A 23,615-nucleotide genomic window follows, 5' to 3' on the forward strand; every position below is an offset into this window, starting at 1 on the left:
GCGATCAGGAGAAGACTTCATAACCACAATTTCAGAAAATTCAACAGAAGATGCAAACAGCTGCAAGGTGGCACTTTAAATGAAACCAAAGATAGTAATTTATGGAACAGAGTTCTATGGACTTATGAAACAAAAATGCACCTGTAACATAAGCACTATATAAAGGAACAACTCATGACCCAAAGCCCCACCTCATCCTTCAGACATGGTGGTTCTGTTATGACCTGAATGCGTATAGCTGCCCCTGGAACTGGCACAGTGGCGATTTAACTGCTGATTCAGAAAGGAATGAAATCACAGATGTACAGCAGCATTCAGTAAGCTATGGTTCAAATAAATGCATAAAAACTCAATGGATGATATTTCATAATTCAGGAGGACAAGAATCCTAAACGCTAAAGTAAACATACATCTTCTCAGGGTGAAGAGGTGTAATATCCTTGACACGCTGAGTCAATTACCCAGTGTCAGTCTGACTGAGCTGCATTCCACTGAGGACCAGAGTAAAAGCAAAGAACAAGTTACAAGTCAGAGCTGGATGAAACTGCAGTGATTTCATGTGAAATTGTCTATTTACTTTTGAAGCTCTAAACCTGGCCACTATGTGTTAAAAGGGTTTTATCTTCCACAAAGTTATTCTTATATTGATGAGCACCTACATATATAAAAGCTCAGACTTGACATTTTGTTGTATCCATTTGTTTATTCCAAACTGAATATGCTGTGATCCTGGAGATTAAAAAATAATTAGGGTACAGTCTTAACAGTCTCACAATGATTCTAGCAATAAACTTTAATTAAAGACTTGTGGCTGTAGGGTTAATAAAGTACAGTTAAATTTACATGTTAAAACAAAAAATCCAAGTCTCAAGAGACACCGTGACAAGGAAAGTGTGAAGGTCTTCCTTGGGTACGAGACTGTCCCCCTCTAGTTGAGGATGGGGCGGGTAAGACACTCACGTGATTCATTTTAGTCTGTGATGCCCAGCTACAGCTGCATCAAGTTCGCCAGACATAAGGGGGGTAAAACCGGAATTAAGCGGTCTTGCCATTAAAGTAAAAGCACCAAAGTCTCGTTATTTAACACGTTCAAAGCCCGACCTTCAGGCAAAAACAAATTCCAGAGATCCAAAGACAAAAAACACACGTAGGCCTAGAGCAATCAAATGAACCCTAAATAAATTTGCATTTAATGTATATATAATTTAATTTTGAATGTGGTATAATGCATGTGTCTTTTATAATGTGTATCTATCATGAACCATTCTGAAGCTATGTTAATTTTTGTCTTTGGACTCGTTTGAGTATTTTCCATAATCTAGCCGGGTTATCTATTAGGAAGTTTGGAAACTGCACACATTTATATAAGCTTCAACAAAAACAGTAATAATTAGAATTAGAATTCTTCTTATTATACAGAGTTGAAAAATATTATAATTGAATGCAGTAAGGATCGAACAATTGAACTGTCAGGAAAATGGACGTACCTGCGTTTTATTTTGAAAATCTTGGCCGGATATGAGTGTTTTTTACCGTCGCGAGCTTATCGAGCTCGAGCTGCGGCTCTGTACGTTTTAAGGTGAGCACGTTTAGTTTGGAGCGGAGTTAAAATCCGGACCAGGTCGGTTGTGGTTAAGACATCCGTTAAATTAACGCCGTATTCCGCGAAAACAGTCCGGACAGGGGCGGCCAAGTCCGTATCTGGGACAAAAACCCAAAAGCGAAGAGTTGGTCGGACTTGGCTGTGCTTCAGACTCCGGTAAGCAGCAGCGGCGACGCTCCGCTCCGGATCTCCGGCTTATCATCACAAAGTACAACGGAACAGGAAAGTAGCAGGAGTTTTCTGGACATTTGGTCTCTTGTGATAATCGCACGATGATTCCCAGTTGAGTGACTGTCGCAACACGCTGCGGTGGGTGAACTACTGGAAACCCGAGGGAAGAGCGGCGGTTTTTCCAGCCAGTTCAGCCCTTTTCGGCGTGTTTGAGGGCGAATTTTCACCGTTTGCTGCTCACAATGAGTTTAACTCACAACTTCTTCTCTCCCGGTGTGGATTTGAAATGAAAAGCCAGAGTGTGTGAGAGCAGAATAAGAAGGCTAAGGATCCGTTTCGGAAGCCTTTTCACAATTCCCCCGTGATTTGCGCAAGGATTGTCATTTTTTGGAATTTTTAATTGGAGAATGAATAACCATAGGAACAAATAACGCCACAATTTAAGCTGCTCTTAGGGTAAACCCGCAGGATTCCTGTGTTTTAAACCAGGACGCCCGTCACATCTCCTTCGGTCTTCATTGATTTATGATTTTTGGGGGGTATACATCTCATTTAGCGCAAGGACTTGGATCGGCATCTGGAACACTCGGTGTCTTTTCTTCCCCAGTTGCCAGGTTTGGAACAAGAAACCTGTAACTTTCTTCTTCCATGTGGAGAAGACACGGGTTCGCCGTGCCTTATATTTGCTGCTCGTAAAGACAATGTTAAGACAGCAGCTGGACAATAATATTTTTGAAGACCTTGACTGAGGCATCACATACAGACACGTGCAGATACGTATCTTCGTGTTGCGTATTACCCTACTTAAATCCCTCTGAAGAACTGCAACAGCATCGTGTGCAGGGTAACACCTGCAGAGAGGTTGATTTATCCACCAACAGCTACTTGAACAACTGGGATTTAACATCCTCCTGCTGGGATTTCTACCATGTCAGGTGCACGGGATTGCAGATGGACTCTCCTCATCTGTGTGGTGGCGCTTTCATGTGGTGAGTGAAATAAATAAATATATTTTCCCCCCAACCCCCTCCACTTCTCTCTCTCTCTCTCTCACCATCCTACCAGCAGGCTTTCAGGATCATAATTGTTTTGCATAGAAATAGAGGGTGCCAAATTTCTGCAACATGCAACTGCAGAGGCAGCTGCTGTTCTGATTGGTCATTTTAGAAAATGGACAAACACACACACACACACACACACACACACACACACACACACACACACACACACACACACACACACACACAAATAATAAATTGTTTTTTAAAGGAGCTTCTTCAAACGTCTGAGCCAAAGTACAAGCTCCTGGTTGAATAGTAGCACACTTTGAATGTATTTGTTTGCTCTAAGGTTACTCTAAGTTCACAGTACGAATCACAATCTAACTATGAGTTATTGGACATATGATGGTGAACTTTTATACTATATTATGTTAAAATATCATATGAATACTTACCATAGCAGATAAAATATATTATTTGATGCATAAAACTTGGAGTCTCATTAGATGACTACTTGCAATCACAGGATCCACCAGCATAGGCACAAAAGAATGAACCTCACCAACTCTTTACAGTCTCCTTACGATTTCCTCTTTTGTGTGTATTTGTGCAGTGTTGCCTTTGTCATAGTGGGATGGCTCTTACACAACAGATAAACCTATAGTCTGTCCTACATAGACTGACTTCAGCACTGAAGAAGTGTACAAATCCCAAATCAAACATCCCAAACATGATTTTCTAACATGACACAGTGATCTAGTTGGACTCCAAAACCATAATCCTCCTTTAATATCCAACTCCTTTTTTTATTGACGCAGCAGGAGCAACACAGCACTGTTTCCAGTAGCAAGCAGAGTGTGACATTTCAATACATGGATGAAGTACACTGCTGAGAGGCAAACTGAGTAGTAGCACCTTACAGTACTGTCTATTTATTTGCAGCCCGGTTTAAAGGTTCTCAAACATAGACTTATATCAGAATTGAGTGTGACATCTCAGTAAGCTGCACACAGGCAGTGCAGTTTTTCAGCGTTAAGTGCATAACAACTTCTCGTGTGCTTTCAGGGGTTTCACACAATGTATCCTTTTCCTACTCATTTTCTCAACGTCTTGCATTAAATTAATTGCCAAACCAGAGAAATGCCTACGTGTGCACTAAATATTGTACTATCCTCTTCACAAAGGATGCAAAGCAAGTGTGCTGCTTGCTGCAATACTGTGCCCACACTAACGCCTGTGGTCAGCGTTGCTTAGTGCAGGGATACCCACCTTACTGGACAATGAAGGTACTGCTGTCAAAAGTAATTGCAGTAACAGATTTGGCACATGGCCTGCTGCCTCCAAGAATGGTTTCAGAGGCTCTTGGCCTCAAAGACCTCAAGTTTCTCATGCACGCATACACACATTAAGACACACACATGCACGGCAACCTTGCTGCTGCTGCTGCTACCCTAGCAGTTTAAACCACTCTCCTCTTGTCACACTCGCATGCTAAGTAAACAGTTTGTAAGACTACCTCAAGATAAATGTAGTAGACTTGCTGGATGAGCAGCTAAGGAGACAAATCCCCAGGTGTGAAAATGCAATATCATGGACTTTAAAAATGCTCGTGGGGGAAGCGGCACTAGAATGAATCTATTATTCCTCATTTTTATCACCTCAAATTTATATTTTCATAAATATTGTACGACATGATATTATAGCCCATGGATGGATTACTCAATGAGCTGAGTGTGTACAAGTCCAGGGGCCAAAGTGTTTGGTGGATATCCAAATCTTTACCTACAAAATGACATAAAAGCAACCAAAACCCTTACCCTCAGGCAATAAAAAACACAAGAGGATTCAAAATGACCATCAACCTCTAACAAAGACACGTAAAGTATCCTCTGAGAGACTCAAGTGATGCTGGTGCAACATTGCAAAAAAGGTGCAAAATGGTACAAACAACATGACTGCATGGGCTATTTTTATTTATTTATTGCACACGGACCTATTGTTTCATAATCTTTGCTAAGTCCATACTGCAAATGAGGAAAAGAATTTTTTCTTTTCTCCTACAGAGTTTTTATTATTTATTTATTATTTATTATAGTTTTTATTATTAAATAAAAGCCTCACTGGGATTTTTTAACAAGATGCCATTGTGGTCAGTCACAGTTTATATACGCTATGCTTTGCTGGTGTTATTTGAACACAAGCTTCCGTAGAAATAACTTGGTCTAATTAGAATAGTTAATATATTTTAAATTTAGAGGTATCAAAGTAAAGATTTTTAGACATTCAATAACCTCTTTTGGTACTTGAAACCTTATGAGATTTAATACCGTGGTTTTAGAAATTGAGTCATGTCAACTGCATTTTCATTTCCATAGTCCAAAGGAATTTGAAATACTTGATCTCCATTTAGATTCGAAAAATGAACTTGTGAGTTCCTTCAGTATTGCATAGCTGAGATATGCCCCCTAGATTAAAACAAATGTCAATTTTTTAAAAATTAGTAGTTTTGATGAAATAAAACATTAAAGGACAACTTTGTCTATTTTCACTTTGCTTCACATGGCTCTAATTTGTCCCTAAATCTCTTTACATGACATAATCTGGTGGACTTTACTTAGAGATGGTTTAATCTGGTTGTTCTGGATTTTCTGGGTTGTAGTCTAGATTGACTTGCTCTTTCAGAACTCTTCCAAACAACATCCTCTGAACTGAAAACTCCCCAAAATGACATAATCTGGAGGAGTTTTCTTTTTAGATCAGATACAGAGGCAGAGAGACAGAGGCAGAGAGACAGAGGCAGAGAGACAGAGGCAGAGAGACAGAGGCAGAAAGGCAGAGAGACAGAGAGGCAGAGAGACAGAGAGACAGAGGCAGAGAGGCAGAGAGACAGAGAGACAGAGGCAGAGAGACAGAGAGACAGAGGCAGAGAGACAGAGAGACAGATACAGAGAGACAGAGGCAGAGAGAGAGAGAGGCAGAGTTACAGAGAGAGAGCGAGAGAGATACAAAGAGAGAGAGAGAGATACAGATTCAGATTCAGAGAGAGAGAGAGATACAGAGAGAGACAGATATAGAGAGAGCCAGAGATGTGGAGAGAGAGAGCGAGAGAGACACGGAGATACAGGGAGACAGAGAGATGGAGAGAGAGACGAAGAGGGAGGGAGAGAGAGACGAAGATACAGAGAGAGAGAGATGGAGAGGGAGGGAGAGCGAGACGGAGATACAGAGAGAGACGGAGATACAGAGAGAGACGAAGAGGGAGGGAGAGAGAGACGGAGATACAGAGAAAGAAAAGAGGGAGGGGGAGAGAGAGATGGAGATACAGAGAGAGATGAAGAGGGAGAGAGAGAGAGACGAAGGGGGAGAGAGAGATGGAGATAAAGAGAGAGAATTGTTGAAGTTGCCCTTTTAGTCTTCTAGGAGTTGAAGAGGAACTTGGAATTTGGGCAGCAACTAACATTTATTTTCCATATACTTAATCTGTTATTTTTTTAAATTGTTAAATCTATCAAAGGGTAAAAATGTGAACAACTATTTCTTAAGTGATGCTCAGTTTGCCTGTTTGTGCCACCTGGGTGGCTTAGCACCTCGACTAAACTATTTCCAGAAGGGTGGCCTGGAACTGACATGTTGAAAGAATAGAATATGTTTAACCTGAATAAATGGATTGAAAAGATTAGGTGTGGCAAATGTACTGATTAAGTACCACTGATTGCTTGGGGCTGTGTCTGCAGTCAGCTGCATACCCAGCTTGGGGAGCAGCGTTTGCCCAGTCATGGTTTGTATTTAGTTGGCAGGCTTCCCAGCACCAGCCTATCTCTGAGAGTAGACACTGGACAGAGAGCAGACAGAGTAGCAGTGTGACACACCACCTCTCGTGTTTTAACCTAATTGATTTACATGTGGTGAAATAAAGCCTTAGAAAACCTCTTCAAACGTAGCAGATCTATCTTTTTGTATGGAGAACACCACCTATATGCAGTAGAGACCTTGCTGCCTATCCATATGCATGAACACATTGTGACTGCAAATGACTTGGTGTTGCTATTTAGTTATTCTGCTTTTCTTCTATACTGTGGGGATGTCAAGATGTTGTATTGTTGTTGGTGTACCTGCCAGCCTTTGTTTGTGCTTCTGTCTCTTTTTTTTATTTAGCTAGCAGCTTTCAGTCAGTGCTTAAGGGAGCTTTTTGTGGCATTTGCTGGCAGCATTAGATAAAGGTAAACTTGTGTACAGCATTGGTAAATTAAAAAAAAATCAGTAGGCTTAATCATATAGGAAAATAATGAAATTTAGATTTATGAGAGCAATATTGTGATTTGTGCAGTTTTTAAAACTCTATTCCCCCCTGTATTTTTCAGGTTTCTCTCTGCATGCTCTACACAGCTTGGGCATTGCAGTCTGGCTGAAGGACATGCCTGAGTGCATGGTACTCTGCTTCTTTAGTATTGGAGTTGGTCATTGTGTTGAGAGGCATCGTGTCTTTCCCTACGCCCCTTTTCTCAAGGCTCTTTCCTTTGACCCCTGTTGTTCTCTATTTAAATGCTTCTACTGGGTATAATTTGTAGTATCTGCAAGCACAATATTCATTATCAGTATTATGTGTAAGGCCCATAGATCTGTGTTCTGTTAGAAAACTGTGAAAATGGCACCCTGCATCATCTTTGTCTCATAGAAATTACGTTCTGGATGTCTCAAAAGCCCTGGCTCTCAGTCTACAAATGTCAGTAAAGTAGCCAGAAATCTGGGTGTAACGCACATAGACCAGTGGTTCCTCCATCTGAGGAGGATCTTAAACATCAGGTCTTTCCTCTTTCACGCTGACTATAAAAAGTCACGTGCATTTATATCATCACACCAACTGTTGTAACAGTATATTCAGGATTGAACTGAAACCTGCAGTTGGTACAAAATACAGCTGCCAGGCTTTTAACAAATTCAAAAGAACAAGAGCACAATAGCTCTGTTTTAGATTCACTTTTACTAGCTTTCAGTTAGTTTTAGGATTGATTTTAACATTTAGTGATCATGTTAAAATTGCTTCAGCATTTCAATCCCTGCTTCTTTGCTGAAATGCCACAGCCCTATGAGAAACTGCACAGCCAAAGATCTTTAGGCAAAGCTCTTCTGGCTGTTCTTAAGAACCAGCAAAGAGGGTCTAGAATTTGATGTCAGGGCCCCCAATCTTTGGAATTCCCTGCCTGATGATCTAAAACTTTTCATTTTGAAACAAGCCTAACTAATATCTTGGTCTGTTTTTATATTGGCTTTTAATGTTATATCCTTCCTATTGATTGTCTGTCCCTTATTTTTAAACCTTTATTTATCTATAATAATTAAAGTATTGTGCTAAGTGTATATATGGTTTTGCCATCTTTGTAGCCACACCTATGTTTAAGAAAAGTGCTGCTCTTATTATTTTTATTGTTATCATTACTATTGTCTCTTTTATTATATATTTTTTATTTTATTTATTTATTTCTTGATTCTGCTATTGAGGCATTGTGACTGTGCAGTGGCTGTTGTAGAGTGAATACTAAGGATGCTGTCTTTTATCAGTTGTTCCCTTAGATTCAGTGTGATGTGCAAGACCTTTACCAAGGGCTTCAGGGCTTGTTGGTAGTTCTTGTTGAAAGGAGTACAATGTTTACAATGCATTACCTCTTTTGTTGGTAGATCTTAAAGTCAGTGGTTTGAATCTTGAAATCTTTGAATCATGAGGGTGTGCATGCTTTTTGCCCAAAGGTGAATGCCGCAGTAGAAGTCAATTTACCATGGTTAATATAATTGCACTTGGTTTTTAAACGACTAAAAAACAAAATTTCTTAAGATTAAGTAATTCGGTGCTTCTACTGTCACTCCTACAAAAAACTTCATTGAAAATGATTTAGTTTCCCAATTTATACATGCATCTTTTTCTTGCAATTAAGCAGAGTTATATATCTCTTCTTTTGCTTGTTTTTTCTTTCTCTCTCTACAAATTATCCACCACCTGCCTGGCTTGGTGTATAGTTTGGAGTGTGATTATGCTGTTATAGAATCAACTGCATGTGGTAACTATTCATTTGGCTGACATTCAAGTATCATGTGGCAATTGTGTCAATGCATGATCAATGCACATACTATACAGAATATCAAGACAAATCATATGGACGTTTCTCTTTCTTGTAAGTCTGCTTTCAAAAGTATTTCGCCATCATTGCTTAGATTGGGGGGAATGTTGTTAAGAATATGCACATTTACCACATTAACAGAGAATATGTTAATAACACCAATAAAATTATGATTTACTGAGTGCATAAGTCTTTTTCAGCTCTTTGTCAAATCTGTGCATTTCTGCCATACTCAGCAGGAAAAGCTATTCTATATTAGCTGATCACATATGAAATCGGTTCTTATGCACTACATCTTGCACACACATTCCACAGTATCTCTGATTTGAAATAGCTTTCTCAATTGCCTCTGGTATTGTGAGCCAGACCTGTGAAGAGTTATATTACCTAAGACTCCACATTTGCATTGTAAGAAAACGTCTGTAAAATGGCTTGAGATGCACAGTAATATCTATTGTCTTTGCACAAGAGGAGTGGCCACTTCTTGGAAACCTCTTGGAAAGGATGTTAGCTCTGTTATCAATTGGGTTTTACTTAACACTTTTTATCAGATTTCATCACCTAAATGTGTTTGCACCTATTGTGGCACACTCTTTCCTTTTTTATGTTGGTTCAAAGATGCAGTCCTTTACCCCTAATGTCTGTTGGTCGTGTGGCAGGGCAATATATTTCACATTTCACTAGTTGTCTCCCCTGATGGGCTGACAGTGAGAGAGAGAGAGACAGAGGGAGCGAGAGCATTTCCTGTATTAAGAAAAGGTTAAAGTGGAGGAGCCACCTTTAATTCCTCTAAGAGGACTACATGGAATATAAATTTGAACAGAGGAAATGACATGGGACATTACGTTGACATGGCAGATGACACATGTCCACAAGGGGGGCAAGACCTCCTGTGTTGTACAAAGTGTTCACTGCCTTGCTGCCAGTATTGTGTAACCTTACATATATCTTATAAATCTGTGCTGTCTTCCCTGTGTTAGGAAACTGTAACTGTACACTAAATACTGTACTGTATTTCAGGCAACTACTCAATTAACTGGTACCGTTGAGCTGATGAGAAACTGCCTGTGCCAGGATTTTGAGTTTGTTTGTAAAATATCAGTATTCAAAATGTTTAAATATGAATCACCTGATCAATACATTTTTAAATGATCTTTTTATCATCTAGCAACTTACAAAGGTATTTTCTCATAATTTGTTTTTTCTCTTAAAAAGTAAGCGTATATATAACTATACAAAAAAAATCACGTGGCTACATTAAAATCTGATATAATTTTGCAATGGAAATGATGGTATGGGCTTAAGAACACCTCTTAGGACCTTTGTCAGTAAACAGTTTGTTGCTACATTTACAAATCCATTATTATGATAAACTATGCCATGCCAAGAAATAACCCAATACAAACAAGATCCAAAAACATTGCTACTTTCTCTGAGCCTGAGCTTTTTTAAATTGGAGGTGATGATTCAAAAATATTAAATTCTTTTTGGAAACCATTGATGCTGCATCTTAGAAGGCTAGGGGCCATCGGACTTGTTAAGTCCATTTAAAACCCAGCATTTGTAAAGCCAACTTTAATGTAAAATTGTATATAAAGATTTTGGAGCAACATACGGTGACATTCAGTGGATACCGTTTTTAGGAAAGTTGTTGCTTATTTCAGCAACACACTGCCAAGCCCACTGCACATATTGCAATAACATGGCTCCTTAGTGTGTCTGGGTGCTACTGTAAATGTACATCTCTCATGCCCAGACCTGTCCATTTTTTAGATGGGTTGCTGGCATCAAATTTAAAACGAGCAATACAAATGAGACTTTTGAGTTCTGATACATTGTCTTTGAACCAATTAAATCACAAAAATAAGTTTTAAATAATTGGCAAATGATTACATTCTTTTTTATTTTATTTTGCACAACATCCCAGCTGTACTGGAATTTCTCCACTCTTTTCACTCTAAAGCCTATATAAGTTTTATTAAAGTTAGATTTTAAGAAATTCCTCACTAAAAAAGTGATGTTCCACATAGTAAGGACATAAACAGAGCTGATCTTTGACAATGGGGAGGGATAGATATAAAATGCATTCTTGTAGGATCATTTTAAATCTACACTCTTATATTTTGCTCTTGTAGTCCTCAGCCCCAACCGAAACAGAGTTAAGTGACATCACTTGAGGAAATTTATCATATTTTGCACAAGTTCCTCTGGTGCCACCAGAGGAGTAATGGCACTAAACAATAGAAATACAAAAACATGTTTTTGTCACAATTTACCATCAAGTGACATTTGTCAGATTGCAAAATTTGGAAAGATCAACCGAGTGGTGGTGTACAGAGGTGTTAGTGCTTCTGCTTTGCATATCAGCCATATTTCCCAGTGGAATGTTAGCCTCCATATGAAGGATTTGTGTGTGATCAGTGCAGTGGAAACTGAAGAAATATGACCAGATTTTTAGCTTTCAGCAGTATCTCTCCTCCCCTCTACACTGATTTCCCACTGCCACAAATCTGCTAAAGACCTCAGAAATGCAAGCTCCAGTCTGGCAACCAACTTCAGCTTCTTCCTCCACAATCGGCCAACCCTTAAGTCTTTCTCAACACAATATTGTTTACAGCTGTTGTAGTGCTTTTCTGGTTGCAGTTCAGAGCCTGGCTATTTTTCTTCAACTTCACAACCATTTCTCTGGATGGCAGATGTGGACCTGTATTTGAACAAATTCCATATAAATTATTCTTAGAGTATAGTAGAGAAATGAGAGTCATTTCTATGGATGCAGTCAGTGACATTTTCTAAGTCATCTGTACTGTAAATATAAGCTGCAGACTGGCAAATCCCATAGTCTTATTGTGGTAATTACAAGTAGGACATGAGGCTTCAATACTGTCTGCAAATGATGGCCACTTACAATCAGAGTTCAGTCTCCTTGGGAAAAGCAAATACTTGCTGTAATGTGTTTTAATTTAGGGTTTATTTGAAAATTATTATTTGAAAATCTAATCTATTGGTTATTTGGCTATTGAGATTCAGAATTGTTTTAATTAGATGTTATCCTACTTTTTCCACTTTAAGATAACATAAATGCATCATCACAGCCAGGTAGTGCGTGGTATTGATGGCCTTGTTGTTTCAAAGGAAAAATGTAAATCCTTGAAGATATTACGAGACTTGGGGATTTTTGTGTCCAAATCCTAAGTTAGAATTGACATTTCTATTGAAATTTTTCGATGAGCCTTTTGAGCTGTACACCTGTGTGTAACAGCTATCAACTCCTATTGTTCTGCTAAAGATGACAATATGTCAGCATTTTCCTGCCTTTTCTGTCAGAGTGACAGATTTCCCTTTTTGTACAGTACAGATAGTTTGTTGAGTACTATACTCTCACTTTGCCATTTGAAGTTGATGTAAATAAATATTGCAGTTTGGTCTGTAGTCTGGTCATGATTTCTGATTTTGTTAGAACACAGCTACTTCTGAAAGCTTCAATGTTTAGCCCTGGTTTATACAATCGGCTTTATCACAAGTTCATAGAACTAACAAATAAAGGTTTCATTTAATTTGGTCATTTTGTAATTAAACCCCGCTTCATTAAATTGTGGTAATTCTGTTTCTTTTTATTGCCTATGGGAGATTTGCAAGAGATGTTATTGTCTTTGGCATGTGCACTCTGGCAATTAAACTAACACATGCCTCAATTTATTGTTAACTTTATCTCTAAATCATGCCTAAAATTAATCAATAACAATTTCTAGGACTTAAGGCTAGAGTGTGCGTATCTCCTAAACATACAGTTCTAATCTTGTCATATTGATTTTAATGAAGGGAATCAAAAGCTTTACAATTCAGAAAATTGGAACACTGACTGCACTGAGTTTGCCTTGTGATCATGTTGTGTACAAAACCTTAGACAAAAACAGGTTTCTATTGTGTCATTATTTATTCAAATGTGTATTGGTGGTGACAATGTGCAACTCACCATGCATTCAAATACTAAAACAACATGGACCTGTGAACCCCATAAATCCCATTCAGGTCTATCACGATATGGCAGCGCACATAGGGAAGGAATCATTTTCTTAGAGAGACCAGTGCCAGTGTCATCCACTCTAAAATAAATTCCACTCAGGGTAGGACAACTTCATTCAGTTAACTTTGGAACAATACTAATTATCTGTTCTGTGAAATCGAGTAAAGCCTCGTTCGTAGAATTGGCTGTTTGGCATAAATTTTCCTTATCATATGCACTGCAGTTCAGGCCATGCAGCTGAGAATTACGCAGTCGAAAAATGCCTATGGTCAGGTTTGCAAAATATTATTGGTGCAGTATAATTGAATTAAAGGTTCTGTCCTGACTTGATTTAGGTCTCCACTATTACTGTGTGCACTGTGGTCCATGAAAACATCCTTTATCCTACCCTGAAGCACACTGCCTGATAGAGCAATGCCCATTGTAATCAATTATTTTATTAGGTTACAGCTTTGAGAGAAAAGGAATCCCTAACAGTTGTAATAGGCTCTACTCTCTTATATTAGGTCCAGAAGACATCATAATATTGTTTTTAAACTATAAACCTAATAACAGGATTTAACCCACACAAAACAAAATAAAGTAAGTAAAGGCTGGGCTACTGTGAGGTTAACAAGTAAATATACACAAGAATTATAATCGTACATTTAAATAAACATTTCTTACTTTCTGTCTTGGATGAATGAAAAAATAACTTGTAACACTTAACCTAGTCCTTAAGCAGTTATGTTAAAATGGTTGGATATATTTTATTTCCCCTCTGCCTCCGAATTTTCACATTGGCCATGCAAATAAATACCGCTTGAGGAAACTTTGAATTGAATTTAAATCTTGTATGTCCATTCATTTATTAACCTGATATCCAAGTAGCTGAGGCTGGCTACGCATAATACATTTGATTTCGGCAACTTGTGGAGTAGCGTAAAGGAGGGGCACGTACATCTGAAAAAAAAAACAAAAAACTGCATAGTCCCCTTACTATTATTTTCTCACAAGATTTATCTATTTGCATTAAGGACCTGTTCAGTGAGCTCATGTTCTTATATTAGAGGTATTAAAGGTTTCCCAGAAAGCATAGGAACTGATTAATTTCACTACCATTTAAATCACTTCAACAGATACCAATTAGAGCATGTAAGAAAAATATTGTTCCAATTTATAATTGCAATTGTGGGGGAGCCTTGTGCGCTCTGCATGCCCCACTGTATATAGCTTTTGAGTAGTAGCCTAGTAGTGATTTTGACTTGTTTTGTTGTGTACTCACACACACCTCTTTCTTACATGTGCTGATTCCAAAAACACAATTTCTGCTTCTCAAGCACTCGCAAAAATAAAGAAGATACCTATTTAGATCTTTATTAAGCCCAAATTGGCTCAGATATAGATGTATCAGTGATTTATGTTTTACAGGAATATTTGCAGACCCTATATTTGCAGTTCAATTAGAACTATACCAATGATGCAATTTCTTCTCTTAGAGGTTAATTATTTGAATGTTTGGATCCTAATTCTAATGAGACAAACAAATAATGGCACTTCTTTGGTAAATTAAATCTGCCACAAGCATGTCCTTTACAACATTCAACCAGTATCTGCCTTTTAAGGGCATGAAATTCTTGTCCTTGATATTTTTACTCAGAATTTGTGGGTTTTGGATACTACCATTTTAAAGAGGGACTTTAAATGGTAGTACCAAAGAAATTTAAACATCAGGGTCTGTTCATAGGTCTTCAGGTTTGCAACCACATAAGTGAGGCGACCATGGCGAAGGAGGTAGAGCGGTCCTCCACCAATCCCACAGTTGTTGGTTGGATCCCTGGCTCCTCTGGTCACATGTCGAACTGTCCTTGAGCAAGACACTGAACCCTAACTTAATTGCTTTTGGTGAGCGTTGGCCAGCTGTATAGCAGCTCACCCATCGGTGTGTGATTGTGAGTGTGAATGGGAGAATAAGAAGCAATGCAAAGTGCTGACCATTTAAGCATTTTTGTGGCACCAGAGGAACTTGTGCAAAATATGATAAATTGCCTCAAGTGATGTCACTTAACTCTGTTTCGGTTGGGGCTGAGGACTACAAGAGCAAAATATAAGAGTGTAGATTTAAAATGATCCTACCAGACCTTTTGTAGCCTGCAGCTCAAGGTTACATTATCCACTCCAACCATAAATCACCCACATCTCCAGGTAAACTGTCAGTGGGTGAATTGCTTTGGGTTATGTAGGTGCCAGGTTAATAAGGCAAAAGAAAAGGTGGAAAAACATTGATTTTGAGCCTTTAAAAAAAAAGAACGGTGCACTACTAGTTAGAAATTGTTATAAATGCATAATGTTAAACTGGGGGACAAGTATTTTTTTAAACATACTGTGCATTTTACATGATAATTACAGTGTAGATTTAGACTGAATCTTAAATCCTACCTTTGGCCTTGAAGTCACCCTGTTTGAACCAATGTATGTCCTATGCAAGAACCATAGGACATAGGTTTTACTAGTCACGCAGGTGAACTGCAGTGTTTCTTCTTGCAGGCAAGGTTGGCAACATCAGTGTTTGTATCAAAACAGAGAGTGCATTCGGCAACATTTGTATTGGAAGCCTGAAATTTTAGCTGTATTGGTTTCGATTGAATCCCTATCAACCCCCCACAGATAGATTATAGCTGTTCTGTGCCTTGGGACTGGAAAAACGTATTTCTTTTTGAATAGTAGAACACTGGGGAAAAACTAGTGTAAAATGTTTGTGATGAGTAAACTCAGAAACAACGCCTTGTTTTTAATAAAGTGTTAAGACCCTTTTACTATTTGTACCCTTTTTCTAGATAGGTTTTTGGTAAATTTGCTGCTGTCACTAAAACCACATCTACCATACAGCCTATGTGACATATTTAATTTGTATTAAATGGGGAAAACAAATAGGTAAGTTGGAGTTAAAAAAATAAAAATTTTATGTTCTCTATATCTGATCTCAGCTATCAGATATAGAGCTTTTGAGAGCAAACCCTAAAGAGGCTTAGAATAAGGAATTAGTCATAGAAATCATTTCAGCAGTTCATACAATTAAAAGTTTTTTAAGTTTAAAATAAACTTCATTACTGTAATTCTGAAAAACCTTTACTAGATTTCCTCTGCATAACAATTAGATTAAAAATAAAAAGAGGAAAGATAATAAACATATGTAGGGAAATTTCTGATTGCTGGTGTTTTGTAATTTATTTATGGTTGTCTTTAAATGTTTTAAGGGAAAATTGACAATTAGTAACTGCCTCTTAATTAGCTAGAAATTTAAAGTTCATTTGTAGTCTCTGGGCAGGTGGCACAAAGGCAGAATGCATTAGTCGAGTGGAAAACCAAAGCTGAGCCAGTATTGGCGAGAAAAGATTTCTTTGCTGTTTTGCATATGGCCAACAATTATCATGTTAGGCCAACACTGGCTGGCTGCCTATGGACAAAGGCTATATTGGCCCATAATGTAAATGGTTGGCTACAACCAAATAGTCTTTTAATTGAAAGTTTGTCTTACTCACTGTTTACTTATAAGGTAATTAATTATAAAGTTCACAACGGATTAACTTTTGTTGCTGTAAATGGTTAATATTCAGTTTTTGCGTAGATTTTACTGTAAGTAAATGTGCATTATACTCACTGTCAGGGCTGCAACCGCCAAGATAGGTGTAAAGCTAATATGATTTACGTATTTAGACAAACATTTATCTTCTAAAACTCTCAGCAGCTTTTTTATTTATGGCTTACTGTGGGCATCTGCCCCTGTAAATTATTATTTATTATAGTATTATTACAGCAAAATTTTCAAAAGCTATGTTCATTAACAGCAGCCACTAAGTGTCTGATCATGCACTAATATCACCATGGAGTTAAGTTAAGACCTCTTGCATTGTTTTGTATCTCAGTATAATTAATTGTTAAGCATTCTTCTTGACCACACAAAAGAGCCATGGACATCAGGTAACATCAGTTACTATGGTCATAAAAAACAAATGGCACTATTTGCAGTTTTCTGGACAAATTGGTCTTGAAATGTGATGTGATCCAACAAACACAATTTTTCTTATCAAACCCAACAGTCATCTATCATGACTTTATTGAATACACTCAAAGAACAAAGTGATCATGGAAAAAGTATAGGCAACATTAGGCTTTTAATGTCCCTGAATTTCAACTGTAGTCATGTGTTGGACTGCACTGTTGATTGGACTGCAAACTTGCAGTCCAATCAATGAAATGAGAATGGAGATGTAGTTTTCTACCTTGACTTATAAGCCACTCAATGTCAGTGTACTATTCACAAGCTGTATCAACTGATGTGAGCCATACTGCACAAAAAATATGTGTAAGAAGTGTGAAATGAAGATTTGCATTTAGCTGTAAAGGGTTACAGAGTAATCTAAAAAACTTTAGATATGCATCAGTCCACAGTTAAACATTGTCTATAAATGGAGACAGTTTGGTAAATTGCCTGCACTTATATAGTGCTTTTTGTTTTTCTACCTATTGGTACTCAGAGTGCTTTACCACACAGCTTGTCATTCTCCCATTCACACTCATTATCACACAATCACACACACTCGCACACAGAAGGGGGAGCTGATATGCAGCCTACACTCACCAGGAGCAACTAAGTTAGGGTCCAATGTCTTGCTCAAGGACCGGAGGAAACAGGGATCAAACCAACAACTTTGGGATTGGTGGATGACTGCTCTACTTCCTGCGCCACAGTTGGTACTGTGGCTACTCTCTATAGAAGTAGGAACCTAGCCTCCAAAGGCACAATGCAGAATTCTCTCTAAGGTAAAAAAGTTTCATAGCTAAAGGCTTCAAGGACTCATTTGAGTTGGTTAACACCTCTGGTCGTGAGTCGTGAGTCATGAGTCACAACATTGAACAGGCATGGTATCCATCGCAGAACACCATGGATGAAGCCATTGCTCTCCAAAAACAATGTTGCAAAGACCACCTTGACACATGCTACTGGGAAAATAGTTTGTGGACAGTTGAAACAAAGCAGACTTGTTACTACGTAAGTGAACTACATACCAACATGAAAATATCATCCCATCAGTGAAGTACGGTGAAGGGAATATCATAATTTTTGGCTGCATTGCTGTCTGTAGATATGGACCACTTGCTATTGTGGAGAATGAATGAAGTTTATCAATGTATCCTACAGGGTAATGTAATGTAATAAGGAGAAAATGTGCTATAAATCTGAATTGCTTTAGAGACACAAAATCTGTCTTTTGGTGTGAATCCATTCAGAGCCCAGACCTCAACTCAGTAGGGATGGTGTGGAATTACTTCAAGATGACCACATTTGTCTAAAGAATATTGCTGAGCTGAAGTAATTCTGAAAGACAGAATGGTCCAAAAGTCCTCAATTCCACCATAGAATTGATTAGAAAATGATCAGATGATTCTACAGGATAACCTGTAGTAGGCCATTCAGTTTTAGCCATGATTTATAATGAACCTTGCTTATCATGACGTAAGTAAAGTTTCAAATTTTTGTTTCTCTGTTTTAATTATTCATGTTGTGTCACTAATTCAGTAAGCCTGTTTATGAAGTCAAAATTCAGCTTCTTTAGCTCTTCCTACTCATGATTCATTTGTCCACTTTTCCATTGATCATTTGAAAATCAAGTTTTAAATCTTAAGGGCAGCTCCCTTCAGGTCCACACCAACCAATCAAGTAAGCCACAACTTCCACTGTCTTCTTATGCAGGAGGCAATCACTAATCAGTGTGGCTGTCATTAAATCAATCAGTGGTTCATGCAGCTGCTTCCAGATGTCAAAATTCAACCACCTCCAGAATCGGATTGACAATTGATGAGCTGAGGAATAATGTTGCTGACTGATTATTGGGATCATTACCATAATTGAACATTTAACACCAGATCTCTGGACCAAAAATCATCTGATTTATTGTCCTGTATTCCTGTCTGTCTGCTCTATAGAAGTTTTGTGCTGTCAAACTGGTCTAATGCGACTTCATCTGTGAGATTTCTCTTAACCACCCTGGAAATATAGCTCTTAGTTAGCAGTCACACCTGGTGACAAAAAAGAAAACTTGTTTCAACTTCTGGTCATTTTGCTGAACAATTAGGGGATCTTGCTACTGTATGTTCAGTAGAGTGGTTATCCTGGTGGACTTTGATAGTGTTTTGCATGTTGTGTTAAAGAGGGGCAAATCATTGCATGACCAGAAGACACAAATTAAACGTAATGTAGAATAAAAATTGTGGCATAATACACCCAAAGGAATACTTCCTACAGTTTTGATTTTATCATGAGCGAGCAGTCATTAACCATTGCATTGTCAAACAAATGAGCACAGGCAGTCCTTGGAAATCCTGAATAAGGTGATAAACAAGGCTGTTGAGACCACTAATATACTGTTCTCTTGTGTTCAATCGTGTGTGTGGAAGTGGATGGCAGTGTTTTGTGGATGTTCTGGAGAGTGTGGCTTCAGAGCTCAGTTGAGTGTTAGCATGTTAGTTGGGATAATACTTGCATGATTGAGCCAAACCACATCTTGGTAAGGTTTTGCCAGTCTGTTTGTTGAACATGGAGCAGAGTTGTCAGGACTTGTACACTGATGAAGGTTGTAGTTTTGTTCCCACAGTGAAATGGGGGGTTGGAATGAACTGGCCCAGATATGTCCTACTGTCGTCTGATCATTCATTCGTCTGGCTGTCCATCTGTTAGACACTGTTGCGTTTCCAATTTGCGCTTATTAGCCTAAGGGAAGTGCCACAGCATATGTTTACATGCCATGCATTTTTTAAGCTTCTGATTGCAGTTCAAGAAAATGACGTGTATGACTGCTCACTATTTGTACAAAAGATGCCACATTTATTTCTGTTTTCTCTTTTAAATCCCTTTATCTTAACATTTGGGAACCTGTTTCCTATTCTCTCTTCACATTGATCATTTGCAGGAACATTATTTTAATTGGATAAAATAGAAACTCACTGTTGGTAAGTTTTTAAAAGTTAGCTTTTTTTTTCTCCCCTAAAGATCATATCCTTGTCCCGTTTCATTCTCTGGTAGTGTGATGCTGAAACTATCTTTTTTGCTGCGAAAGGCATTGATGGATCTCACAAGCAACTACAGTTAAGTTTTTATTAGTAATTCTAATCTAGCTTTTAATTTTTCTCTCAAGACCTGCAACAACGACCTACAGTATGACTGCTTTGGACACAAGAGTCATACAAGTTTTTCAGCTGGGGGTGTCACAATATACTGTTATTGATGACAACCATTATATTAAAAATGTAATTTTGATATCATTTGGAAAAATATACATATCATAGTATTGCAAATAATCCAGAGGCAATGGTTGCCATTCACAGTAAAACGGAAAGAAGAAGCTATAAAGTCACAATTACTTATCCAGCTACTACCACACTGTCAGGCTTTTCAAAATCATATCAGAGAAGGCTGTAAAATGAAAGTCTACTAGAGCTGGGCGATATAGCCTTTAAATAATTGTCATATTTTGGTAGATATTTGCATACATTTTAAGCAATAACAATTACATGGAAATGTATTTTGAAATATTAAATGTTGGAAACACTAAATTTTTATTTTAACTGCATTATTGAATACATGGCCAGGGACCACCAAAAAAGTCTCAGGTGGGCAGCTTAAAATGCAGTTAGGTTACAAATTATACGCTATGTTCACGATATAGTCATTCATTCATTCAATACACCCCACAATACACCACACAAGTATATTGGTTATTGTTGACATTGTTTTGATGGCAGATATTAGGACTTGTTGATCTTTTGTTTCTCGAGTGTTAAATGGTATTTTTAAATACAAAGTACAAATGTCTGGTACAATTATTTGGTTTATGTGTACAGGCCTCCTCCCCCTAAAAAGTTCTTAAAGTGTTACCTGTGTTGAAAAGGATAGTAAATAATAAATTCTACTCCAGAATCCAACTGTGCAGAAATGGCTGACATTATGAATCTATCTTATTGTTGTGTTAAGACGTGTAGCAGTCCGACAGCCCTCCTGCTAGAGGTGGGGACAAGCATGATACTGAATGAATGATGGGAGGTCCGACTCCCTGAAACAAGCACTCAGACCCTCTGGGAAATCAAACAAGGAGGGGGAGCAAAGTTCATGCGCCTTACAGTTTCAGTGTGACATTCTATGCTGTTGAAGTCATTTTTCATGATGGTACTCTAGTCCCTTTGCTCAAACACACCAGAGGTGAGATGTGTGTTCTGCCTGAAATGACTAAGGGAACTCATCAGAACTGCCATACTTTTAATAAGGATTAGAGTGGTTGCTCCATTTATGAATTCCCAAATGTTGCTCACATGTGTGATAACAAGCCGCATCTAGTTCTTGGCCTGTGTTAGAGAATCAGAATAAATTATTTGAGGCCAGCAGTGTAATAACTATCTACATGGGAGTGAATTAGTTTAATCATTTGATACACACCATTAACCTAATAATTTCAAAGTATATACATAGGTTAACCACCTCTCCCAATTAATTCCTTGTAGAGGAGCCCTACATTTTTAATGGTTATCAGTTATTATGATTTGATTTCAGACGGCATCATTAGCTGCTATTAGGCATCCTGTTTTATACATCTTATCCACTTGGGCTGTGCTGTTTGAAGGGTGTTTTTATGTTTTGCCTATGAAGTTCTACTGTGTGTAGAGTAAGGTGATGGGGTCAAATTTTAATCCGTAGTTTTTTTTTGTAATCTACATAACCTCAAGATGAAGCATGATTCAAAACAATACATTGTTCTCCACTAACTAGGGCAATATGCTCCATATCAACTAAATAAAATAAAATAAAAAAACCTAACCATGAAGGCTGTTATTTTATTTTTTATATGTTAAACATCATAAAGAAGGCATCTCCAAAGAAATGGCAACAACTTACATTTGTGAACTGCTGCCGCTGGTGTTTGACAGCAGAGGATTTTTTGTATTGTTCAAAGTAGGGGTGCAAAATGAATAGTGATAGTTAGCAACCTTAATTAGAAAACAGTTAATTTCTAAAACACAGCACTCTAATACAAATGTGTTTAATTACTAGACCTATGTGACTGTTTTCTGAAATAATTAGTAAATTAATAAAATAAAGAACAGTTTAAAGTCTGTCGAAAGAAGAAATACCATTTCAATACCAGTTCTGAGTTTGTCCTGCCTAAAAAAAAAAATCTGGTTGAAAAAGTCAAGTATGTAAATTAAAATTGAGCAAAAAACTGCATTCCCGTACTTTAAAATGGCAAAAAAGTGAAAGAAATACTGTATATACACACTTGTCAGACAAACTGCACTCTCTCTACACAAAAACACTAACCACAATAATCTTATTTTTACACATAGCTCTCTCACAACTCAGTCTTACACGAACAAAAAACAAACGGTATCACAAAGCTGGATTGGTTGGAAGTGGCAGTGGTGGAGATGGAGAGACTGCTGTCATTTAGGGTAAGTTTTTAGTCCCAGCTTCTTTAATTATGGAGCAGCAAACAATTCAGCCAGGCACATCTATGGTCACCAATGCCTGTGGCCCATCCCTCAGACAGACCCATACATAAAAAGCACCCGAGGAGGAGGAGAGCGAAAACAAAAATCACCAACAACAATAATACTATTAATAGTAATAATCCACGGTCATGCTATCTTCATAGTTAGTACTCTATCCCTTAAACTATTTAAAACGTTTTGTATCCCTCTACAGTTTTCTTTTAAGGTTTACCAATTTCTTGGTAAAAATTTCTTGCTTTGGATAAAAGCAGTATATTAGTGGGAATTTAGCATAAGTTTATGCTGCACTGTTCATAGACTTAACTCTCACAGTAACTATTTGAACAAGGTTTGTCTTATGTGTGGCAGTGTGCAAACACATTTAACTCAGTGTCATTGTGGTACAATCAAGTACTACATCAGAAGTATATTAAGTAAGTAAGTATGACAGTTACAATGCAAATTATTGTCTGTTGCATTGCAACATTCAATAGTGTAAATTATTTGTTTTTATTAATCGATAAATGATGCTCATTAACACGCCTTGTTCAAAAACCAAGAAACAAATTAATTTGATTATTTTATTTAGTTTTATATTGTCCTGCTCTGATTGTGTGTAATCTAGTTGCTAGGTTACAGTGATAACGGACACAAAAATCTCCAATCAGGTGAACATGATCATCTCTGCTATCTCTCCCACATTCCCTATTCTGCACTGGATTAGAGGCAAATACATCCTCAATGGGATCCCACCAACTGATACTGAATCTGGTCAGATACTGAATCTATAAGGTGCGTACACCTTATACATCTCGCCTATTTGGATGGCATGTCAAGAAGATTACCAATATGTGGTCTTAAAATCAAAATCAAAATATAATTTTCGCAGCTAGCCACTAATCTGTTGGCTCATTTGGCCAAAGCAGTAGTAATAAAGAATGCAGACTCCTGTGTTTTCACATTCACTGACAAAGTAGAAGCTTCAGTCGCTGTTTGGCAATGTCTTTGCAGAAGTGTGTGTTTATGGGGTGATGTTGCCAGATGGGACCATGTGCCAGTAGCATGGTGCCTGAACATGACTTTGCTTTGGACCTTTTCCTTTGGGTTTGATAGTCATGTAACTGCACAAACACACACATCCTGCTGTATGAGTGATGCCAGGTTGTTAATATCAGGGTATT

General features: G+C 37.9%; 1 protein-coding gene across 1 annotated transcript in view; it reads left to right on the top strand.

Moving 5' to 3' along the window:
* Positions 1 to 1,539: 1,539 nt before the first annotated feature.
* The window catches only part of tmem132e (transmembrane protein 132E), a 295,657-nt gene continuing 273,581 nt past the window's right edge, over positions 1,540 to 23,615 (top strand). The window contains exon 1 of the mRNA XM_067491978.1: positions 1,540 to 2,763. Coding sequence (XP_067348079.1) covers positions 2,703 to 2,763 — 61 coding nt within the window. The 5' untranslated portion in view covers positions 1,540 to 2,702. The remainder of the gene's footprint in view (positions 2,764 to 23,615) is intronic.

The sequence above is a fragment of the Channa argus genome, chromosome 22 (genome assembly GCF_033026475.1).
Source record: "Channa argus isolate prfri chromosome 22, Channa argus male v1.0, whole genome shotgun sequence".
Classification (NCBI taxonomy): Eukaryota; Metazoa; Chordata; class Actinopteri; order Anabantiformes; family Channidae; genus Channa; species Channa argus.